Source organism: Xyrauchen texanus, chromosome 36, assembly GCF_025860055.1.
Source record: "Xyrauchen texanus isolate HMW12.3.18 chromosome 36, RBS_HiC_50CHRs, whole genome shotgun sequence".
NCBI classification, from domain to species: domain Eukaryota; kingdom Metazoa; phylum Chordata; class Actinopteri; order Cypriniformes; family Catostomidae; genus Xyrauchen; species Xyrauchen texanus.
In genome coordinates, this window is record NC_068311.1 from 8,796,435 (window position 1) to 8,807,444 (window position 11,010).

Genomic DNA, 11,010 nt, shown 5'->3' on the forward strand with positions numbered 1-11,010 from the left:
CTGATAAAATATTAGTGTTAGTGTCTTACTATAAGCAGAGCAAAAGAGAGGCCAAAAAGGGAAGTGTTATTTATGAAAACAAGGACATGAAAACAGTGCATTTCTCTTAAGATTTCAGTGATATAGAGGTCTTTGGGGATTTCGGTCTTGTGAAAAAAGAACAGAAAAACCTAACTTTAAATGTTATGTTTGTTTAGAAATGTTTACTTCCACTAAATAATTTTAGACAGCCTGTTCAACTAATAGAAATGTATAAGGGTAAAGTTATATGAGTAAATGATGAATTTCTTTTTACATTTTGCTTTTTCCGCCTTATCTATACAACACCAAATTACCAGTTTTCTCTTTGCAAATGCATTTTATAAATGATAAAAATCATCCTTAACTTGCAATGTTCGTCAACCACACTATGACATGACTGAACTGACAAGGGTGAGATGAGTTTTTAAGTGTGGGCAGAGGAATAAACTAAAAAGAAGATTTACAGATATGGGGAATTCAGAATTGTGACTCACAGCACATGAAATTAGCTGTCAGTAACCTCTTGCGGTTACAGTTTTTCAACGAGGGTAGGCTTTTGGAAATAATCTTTACTTTGCTCTGTAGAGTACCCCATCAATACTGTAAAATGTCAACTCTGTTTTAGAAAACTAACTAAAACCAGACTGTATACTAACTTTTTACTTTGACATATAATGCAGTACCTCCCTGACCTTCACTTAAACATAGATCTGCAAAGATGGAAAGCTTCCTCATGGCTTTGGCCATCCAGATATGATGTGTTTGGTTATCAATCAAAAACACTGTTTGTGACTGTGGCTTAAGTGGGTTTACATTTCAGTGGTTTGCTTTCAGAAGGTCAGCAGTAAAGCCACATTCAACTGCTGTTCTTGTAAAGACTAGCTCCATCATGTGGCAGCGTGTAGTAAATGAGAAGCAGGATCATTTGTTGGTTACTGGGTTATGTGCAATGTGTATCCGTGAACATATACAAATAAACTCAAGTTAAAAAAATACTTTATTTAAAAGCATATGCATAATATTGACTCTTGTTTATCATAAGTTGAATTGATTAAATTAATACATGTTTACTTCTACCTAAACTTTAAATGTAAAAAATTAAAATAGATTAAATTAAATTAAATTAAATACACAAATAACCAATTAACCATTTGCATCTGAATGTAAGACAAAATATTGTAATATAATAACTCAAAAATATTTAACAATTACTCTACAATATTTTATATAATATACGATGTATTTAAAACTCTACAAATATTTTAACAAACATAAAAGACAAAAGGGGTGAAATGATTCCTTTGAAACCCTTAAAAGTTTTGAGAACTAACCATACAAACAATGAATATTTTACATATTCATTAGACCATAGGTTATTAGAAAGAACTGAGCTTGGAACAGTGCATTTTTTTCTGAATAAAACCACAGACACTTTACTTCAGTTACATAATCCTTAAGAACAAAAACAATCTGCAAAAGAAAAAAAATATTTTTCAACCATGAGATGATCTGTCCTAGAATTATTATAGATGGTAAAGCAATATAATTTCCCAGTAAGTGTGTGAATCCTCAGTAGATAGGATCATAGATATATATAGATTCTGTATTTCCAGTTTGATGCTATCTCCCTTCTTTAGCTGCACCATTCGTATCATTGACACAGATCCTGCTTCATAGCGTTTGACCTCACTAAGCTTTATCTTGCCATTTTTTACCAAAGTAATAGTCTCGGGCTTCTTCCTCATTTGATTGTGTTGCTGATTGAGTTCGAAGCCAACTTGGGCATGGATGTAGTAAAAACCACTGGTTTTAATTTCCACTGAGTTGTTTTTCAGGGAGAGTGAGCTGCTCTCACACAGAGGGGTGGGACTGCAGATCCAGGATTTTTGGATGTCTCCTATAAAATTTGAGGAAGAGAGTTTTATTATGCATAATCTGAAAGCAGTATCCTATACAATAGCATTTGTGGCATTTGTGGCATCATGTCAATTACTATGAAAAATTATTTTGTTTCAACCCTTGTTAGTTAAAAAAGTAGTGACAGTAAGGAACTTACAATGAAAGTGAATGGGGCCATTCCATGAAAGCTAAACCACATACTGTTATAAAGGTATAGCCACAATATGTATACATTTATACACAGATAAAAAATATTTTACACTAAAGTTTTGTCGATTAAAGTGATTACAGGGTTTTGTTGTCATTGCAATGAAATTGTAATATTTGATATACACAACACAGAAATGTATAATGTTTACATCATTTGGCTATAGTTTTGAAACTGGCCCCATATACTTCCATTGTAAGTGCCTTACTGATCTGCAGTAATTGATGGCGTACTCTACAGCGCAAAGTAAAGATTATTTCCAAAAGCCTACCCTCGTTGACAAACTGTAACCGCAAGAGGTTACTGACAGCTAATTTCATGGGATAAATAAAAAACAAGAGATGAGTCTACATTTTTTGTAAAAATGTTTTTGGTAATCAACATTATGCCACAAATGCTGTTGATTGAACTCAACTTGTACTGAACCCGGAACATTCATTAACAGGAGAGTAAATGATGATGTAATTTGCACAGTAGCTAAACTTAAATTCTAAACCTTTTTAAGAATACGACCAAGATAAGATTCAGTTGAAATTGTACAACAAATACATTTAAGAGGCCTTCTTGTTTAACCCTCATGTTCTTTAGAGATTCTCTTCACTGTTGTATATGGCATCCCAGAGACCAATTTCAAATTTAGCCTCTTATTTCCCATTTAAATGTGTTTGCTTAGTTCCTCTGACCAAATCAAAACCCAGTAGGCTGATGTTATTGAAGCTTTAGCCCTCTAGAAGCTTTAGACATGCACTTTTTAGAAATGTGACTAATATTAATTTTATGTATGTTCCTTTTGTTTGGGGTCAGCGTGACATGACCCCAACAAAAGTAAATTGTTCTTTCTTTGCATTTATTCAGATTTCAGTCTCTAAGACCTCAAACAAATGTAATGTTTCCTGTAATGTAATGGTTCCAGTAGCTCGACTGGTAGAGCATGGTACTAGCAATGCTAAGATTGTGGGTTTGATTCCCAGAGAACACATAAATTGATACAATGTATACCTTGAATAGTGCAACTAATTAGGTCTTTGGATAAAAGCCTCTGCTGAATGTAATGTATCATATTTCATGGAGGATGTTTGAGGCATATTTTCATGTTGAAATTGTGTATACAACCAGTTCTCGTAAGATTAGGCCACTAAGTATCAATTTAATACTTAAATGTTAAGTATATTTGACAAGTTATAGATCAAAATAGCTTTGAGTCTATTAGACCCAAAACAGATTATGAGGGTTAATTCTCTTGCTCTTCTTAATTTCATTTTCTTGTGTCATTGTTGCATTTGTGGGGGCCCGAGCCACTATTCATCCCACATGTTTGTTACATTACAATACACTTTACACAGGATGTGAAGTGGTGTCAGTGAAGGTGAGACTTTTAGATTAACGCATCCACCTCCTTCCTCGTGTAAAAAATTGTACACACTTACTCAAACATACACACTGGATATGTTTCCACTGATTCACAACGCCTCTGCATAAAAAATTCAGCATCACCTCAAAAACTCATTGTGGTCATCGAAACTGGGTCATGTCATAAATGAGTGGAGGCAACAGTCTCATAGAAGATAATAGTGTTTTGAAAAAAAAAATAAAAATAGTACAGCTTCCTACTAATACAGTGAAGGTGAGCTGCCCAATACCTCAAGTAACCTCAAAGAAAACACTACTTATTTGCAGATACGATGTGCATCTGTAAAAGTGAATCTGAGCAAGTGTTTCTTGTGTATAACTAGATAGTTTAAGTTCAAACTTAGATTTTGACTTTGCAAAAATTTGTTTAGGCTGAAAGTAATTAATCAGACAGACAGACAGGCAGGCAGGCAGACAGGCAGGCAGAGAGACAGACAGACAGACAGACAGACAGACAGACAGCTAGATAGATAGATAGATAGATAGATAGATAGATAGATAGATAGATAGATAGATAGATAGATAGATAGATAGATAGATAGATAGATAGATAGATAGATAGATAGATAGATAGATAGATAGATAGATAAGACAACAATAGATTCTTTATATGCAGAGAGCCACATGTCTAACTTCCTCAATTCAACAGCGAAACAAAGACAAAAATGACAATCAAAAGTCCCTCTATATCTTTTTTCATGAAGAGAGACAGAAGTGAGAGACAGAGAAATGGGAGAAAGTTATTGCTCACCACTGATTAGACGGATATAGTCTTTGAAAGAATGGCCAGGCTGGAAACCTGAAAGTGAAAGTAAAACCCAATTATTTTCTCTTTCCAAATTGAAAGCTATTGTTTAAAACCTAATGAGAAACTAACATTGCCAAAGGTATATTTCCCAAAATAAAACGATAACTTAGCAAAAGATTTAAGCATAGATAGAACGGATACATTGCATTGTTTGTGTTCATTTCAAATTTGCATTACAGTCAAATATACATACCTTTGCTCACTATTCACAATCAATAATGTCCAAGAGTAGTTTAAAATTTCTCACCTATCATTTGGCCTTTAAGAGGGGTGTCGTTTTCTATAATACAGAATTAAATTGTTACATTCATTACAGTAATTATGATGGGATAATTTCCAATTAAAGGATTATTCCACGTTCAATACAAGTTAAGCTCTATCAACAGCCACAAAAAATCCTTTCGACTCGTCTGTCCTTTTCTATAACAAAAGTACAAATTGAAGTTACATTGAGGCACTTACTGTACAATGGAAGTGAATCGGGCCAATATTTGGAGGGTTTAAATGCAGAAATGTGAATCTTATAATTTTTTAAAAGCACTTACATTAATTCTTCTGTTAAAATATGTGTATTATTTGAGCTGGAAAGTTGTTTAAATTAAAACTGGATATAACTTTACATAGGAAAGGTTAGTAAGCAATTTTATCACACTAAAATCATGTTAACACACATATTGTTTCCATCTTGTGTCTATAATTTAGATTATTTTTTGAGTATTTTAATATTTACGGATTGGCCCTATTCACTTCCATTCAAAGTGCCTCATTGTAACTTTTGATAAAGATTTTGCTTTATATTTTAAGAAAAAGAGGGATGAGTTCAAATGCATTTTTGAGGTCATCAATAGTATGCCACAAATGCAGCCGATTGTGCTTAACTTGTATTAATCCCAGAATATTCCTTTAAAATCTGCTGTGCAAAAGTGAACCAAAACAAATCAAACCTTTTGAACTGTGTTCTTTGTATCTGTTTGCTGTCTTCTTTGTATTGTGCTAGTGAAGAAACAATTAAAAAAATACTGTCTCAAAACAAGCAGACGTATCAGGTACTACAAAACAACTATTACTCAGTTTAAACTACTCTGAAGCACTTCTATATGATCATGATCAGCAACTATACCTCGTTGTGGCAACTGGTCTTTGTAGCGAGAATTACAGTCATTATAATTAGAGCTGCAGACATCAAGCAGCACCAGCCAATCATAAGACGGAACCTGGGATTACTCGAGTCGGTCATCTTCGTGACTGCCAGAAACCAAGAAAAAGGAAATAGAATGCATCATTGAAACTTAAGATAATAATTTATAGTGAATGATGTGAAATAAACCACTACTGACCTAAATGCATGGGTTTGATCTACTTGTACAGTCTTAGAGAGCACAACACCATTCAAATACCACCACAAAATAATGGCAATTAATAAAATGAGAAAATGGATAATATATGGTGAACAATAATATATATATATATATATGGGGAACAAATATGCTTAAGCTGTCATTGAGGTTGTATGTAAATTACTCAGTACATATGCATGTACGTACTGTACAAACCTATGTTTTATATTGTTTTCACTTAGAGATGCCTGAGCTGCAGACCTTCTCCCCCAAACTGTTTCCAGCCTAAAATATTCAGCATGTGTGTATGTCTCAAAATAGCAATGGTACGATTGCCTCTCACCTTAGCAAGGTGATTTCCCATGTTAGTCATAATATTATCCTGACTTCACACACAGTTGGGTAGAACATAAAGTACTGAGTGTTAACGGTACTTTGATGTAGAATATTTTATGTGATTGTCTGCATGGATTACATGGATTACTTATCATCAAATGGAAGTTTGTTTGATTGCATTTTAACTGCTGATTTGTCATTTGGATTTGGTGACATTAAGATTGGCATAATTAATTTGTTCTTGGAAAGAAGAAATGCATTACATAACACAAATGACAATCTTCAAGAAAAGCTTCCCAAAGCATCAATCATTATCTTATGGCATTTCACTCAGCTTTCCAATAACATTTTATCTTGAGGTGCATTCAATCAAACAGCATTAATAAGCAAACTAGCATTAAGCATGATTGACCAATTAAAGGGATAGTTCACACAAAAATGAAAATTCTGTCATCATTTACTTACCCTCATGTTGTTCCAAACCCATATGATTTTCTCACTTCCGTTGCACACAGAAGGGGATGTCAGGGAGAATGATAGCCTCAGTCACCATTCACTTTGCATGAAAAAAAGGTGCAATGAAAGTGAATGGTAGTTCATTTAGGGGTGAACTATCCCAATAACTGTTGTAAACAAGACACAGAAACCTGTAATTAGCTAATGTGGAACCAAATATTCAGGATTTTCTGGGACCAAAATAAACGTTAAGAATTGATTGTTGGAAAACCCATATAGATCAGCCACAAATTTGAAAATCAAAGTACAACTACACTTGTCACTGATAAGAATCCTCCCTGTAATATGTGGCTAAATGCAGAACCATGGCTTCAGTCTATGCTTCTATAACATCAAAACCCCAATGGAAAACACAATCCTTGAATTAATTAATTAATTAAGACTCTGCCATAAAGAAATTAAAGAAATAAACTTGCAAAATCAGATGAACTAATCACTAGGCAATTAAAGAGATTGCTTCACGTACCTTAGTGTGCGCTGTAGTGTGAAATGTCACTTTGAGTCTGAATGAGCTTCAACAGTAGGCATGGGCTCTCCCACAGGGTTTCCCCTTATCATGATCTCTTTTTTTCTACCATTGCACCTTTTCTCTAACACTATCTGTTTTCTCTGTCTTCCTCTCTTTCACTCTGTGGTTGTGGTTGGAAACACGTTAGAAGGTGGATGGTCAAAGACCATCATTAGACAGAAATGAGTTTTAAGGGACCAAAAGTGATCAGGCTTTGTTGGTTTCATAGAGGTGGCTTCATATATATATATATATATATATATAGAACCCAACTAAATGATGTCAAGGTATAAACCTTTAAATTTACATATCTGACAATACTCAAATGCAGAGATGTCAGCACCAACACAATGAAAATGAAAGTTTAATGATATGGCCATCAAATGTGGATATTTGCATACCCTAAACGAATCAAACCAGACACTTTCTCTTCTGTTCTACAAGACTTTGGTACAAAAATGGGAAAAGATGGTTTAGTCTGGGAGAAATTGGGAGTTGATGTGTGTTTGAAAGATGCAGGTGTGTGTTTTTAATTTTTCTTTGGGTGAACATACAGGCGGCAGTGACTGTCATGTTTACACTGAAAAGAAGTTTTCACGCAGATCCACAGCATTTCTTCTTTTGTCCCTTTGGGACATCCCCAAATCAGTAGCTTGTACTTTCCTGAGAACACATGCATACATAACACTTACTCCTACACAAAAAACCCACATAAAGACAAACAAGCACATGTACTTTGGTGCTGTCCCCTGTATGCTGTCTCTTAAGTGATTCTGATTGGCTGCATCTACATAGACAGACCACTTTCCAAGAAAATAGTATATGTGAAGGTATCCTCTAAACACATTTAAAACAACTTGATTTGTGTGGAGATCTCACCTTTATATGGTTCTTGGAACACAAAAGTTATTTAATAATGTTTTGCGACACCATAGTTTGAACACAACCTGCTTCTTTACAGTTAAATGTTTTAACAAAATAATATTGTTTATGTACTTGAAGTTACATTATAAAACTGATTGTTCGGGTATTGGATGCTGATTAGTAAATACAGCTCTCCTAAAATACATGATTTAGTAATAGCTATGATGCAAAACACCTGTTTATTATATCACTGCACAACCTGATCATTATTTAGTTAAATAGCAAATGTATCCAACCTGGTGTCATAGAATCACGTTACTATACCTACATTTTTGCGAAAATAATTTTTTGCTTCACTTGTTGTATGTTCACATGGTGAAATGAACACTAGAGGCGCTACATCAACAATTACTTTTATTCCCTTTCACACAAAACACAGTTAAAAAGGCAGATTATCTGTTCACACATGATATCTAAACACTTTTAGTGCAGGACTTGTAAGATGATGAATTTTAACGTTTGCATTACATAACCAACTACATTTAAAAGCTTGCTCAAGTGCAATCAAATTGCATGGTTGCTCATCTGATAGAGTGTTGCACTTGTGATGCATAGGACCAAGGTACGAGTCCTGAAGAGCATGTAAATTGACACGTGTGCTGTAAGTGTCATAGAAGCACCACAAAATGACACTATTTGTTAGGTTTAGGTTCAAGGTTTAGGGTAGGAAGGTAGGCATTGTTAAGTTAAAACTTAATAGAGAATTAACCTTTAAAACCTCATTCGTTTAGGAGATTATTTAACTCGCTTTTAGTGGACATTTCCTCTCGGATCTGCCACGATACTTGTAAGGAGCCACAAATGTAATTTTGAAAATTTTCAAAATTGATTGGATTGCTTCAGAACACATGGATTAAACCATAGGAGTCAAATGGATTACTTATATGCGGCCTTTATGTGCTTTTTGGAGATTGAAAGTGTTGGACCCCCTTCAACTGTATTGTGTGGACCTAAAGAGCTGAGATATTCTTCCAAAAATCATATAAAATTGCAATTAATTCAATTTAAGAATTAATTAAGAAGTAATGGGTATGTGTGCCCATTTGCTTTAATAACAAAATTCACTCATGCAACTCTATAAGTTGGTGCAAACCCTGATTGTACATGTTATATAGCATGATTTTAGAATGTTCCAAATAGCATCTTTAAGCAAGGAAATCTGACCATATAAATGGGGCCGCGAATGGCTGCCTTGGTTTGGAGCTCTTCAATTTTTTTGTTGTTTTTGAAAATGGACGAACTACATCTCCTCACACGTACAAACAAGGACTTTTCAAACTCGGCTGCCTTGTGCTACACAGAAACCTGGCTGAATGAAGCCATTCCAGACAGCGTGTTACATCTGCCAGGCTTTTAGCTGTTCAGAGCGGATCGGATCACAGAGTTAACGGGGAAAACGAGAGGCGGTGGAACATGCTTTTACATCAATGAAAGTTGGTGTACAGATGTAACATGTTAAAGAGGATGTGCTGTCCTCATCTATTCTGGTGAGTGTGTATATCGCGCCAAACGCGTGTGTGAACACACCGTTGAAACAGCTGGCTGGTCAGATCACAGACACAGAACAACAATACCCGGACTCAGTTATTATTATTCTTGGGGAATTTAACAAAGCAAATCTCACACGTGAACTGCCCAAATACAAACAACACATTACGTGCCTGGCTCAGGTGGTAGAGGGGGTTGTCCACTAATTGCAGGGTTGGTGGTTCGATTCCTGGCCCACACGACTCCACATGCCGAAGTGACCTTGGGCAAGACACTGAACCCCAAGTTGCTCCCAATGGCAGGCTAGCACCTTGCATGGCAGCTCTGCTGTGTGAATGGGTGAATGAGTCACGGTGTAAAGTGCTTTGAATACAGCTAAGGTTAAAAAGGCGCTATATAAGTGCAGACCATTTACCATTTACATGCCCCACCAGAGACAGGAATATACTGGATCATTACTACACAATAATAAAGGATGCATATCGCTCTGTCCCTAGAGCAGCTTTGGGACTCTGATCACTGTCTGGTTCATTTTCTTCCAAACTACAGGTGGAAATTAAAATCAACCAAGCCAGTAGTATGGACTGCACAGAGATGTACCAGTGAAGCATAGTGGGAACTACAAGCCTGCTTCAATTTCACGGATTGGAGTGGTTTTGAGGCTGCAGCCACAGAACTAGAAGAGCTCACAGATACTGTTACATCATATATCAGTTTCTGTGAGGATATGTGCATTCCTACTAGGACTTATTTATAATTCAATAATGACAAACCATGGTTTACAGGAAAACTCAGACAGCTTCGTCATGGCAAAGAGGATGCTTACAGGGGTGGGGATAAAGTTTTGTACAATCAGGCCAGAAACACACTGAAGAAATATGAGTGGCTAAAGAAGTTACTCTGAGAAGCTGAAAAATGCTAACGAAACTGCATCAATGTGGAGTGGCGTGAAACATCTCACAAATTACAGGACTCCTACCCCCAACCCTGTTGTAGACCAACAACTGGCTGACGACCTGAATGTGTTCTACTGTAGATTTGAAAGGACCAATCTTACACTCCACACCCGCTCTGACCTTAACTTCACACAAACACCAACACCTCCTGCAACCCCCCTCCACCCCCCTCCTGCTACTTAACCTGCACTTAAGATCTGTGAAGATGATGTGTGCTGGGTTTTTCAGAAACAAATGTTGAGGAAGTCTTCAGGCCCAGATGGCGTTTCACTATCGTGTCTTTGATCCTTTGCAAACCAACTGGCCCCCATCTTCACACAGATCATCAATAGATCACTGGAACAGTGTGAAGTCCCATGCTGCTTCAAATGCTTAATCATTATCCCTGTCCCAAAGAAACCAAAAATCACAGGACTTTATGACTACAGACCTGTTACCCTGATGTCTGTGGACATGAAGTCATTTGAGAGACTGGTGTTGGCCCACCTGACGAACATCACTGGACCCTTTCTAGATCCCCTTCAATTTGCTTTTCAAGCATACAGGTCTGTGGATGATGCTGTCAACATGGGATTGCATCGTATCCTGCAACATCTGAA

General features: G+C 36.0%; 1 protein-coding gene across 1 annotated transcript; it reads right to left on the reverse strand.

The window, feature by feature from the left end:
- Nucleotides 1-1,544: 1,544 nt before the first annotated feature.
- LOC127630292 (uncharacterized) lies at nt 1,545-6,614 on the reverse strand. Its single transcript, XM_052107798.1, has 6 exons — nt 6,485-6,614; nt 5,467-5,591; nt 5,291-5,339; nt 4,594-4,626; nt 4,290-4,337; nt 1,545-1,918 (listed from the first exon to the last, which is right to left on the reverse strand). Exons 1-6 carry the CDS (start codon nt 6,504-6,506, stop codon nt 1,545-1,547), a joined length of 651 nt encoding a protein of 216 aa, XP_051963758.1. The 5' UTR covers nt 6,507-6,614.
- Nucleotides 6,615-11,010: the final 4,396 nt, after the last annotated feature.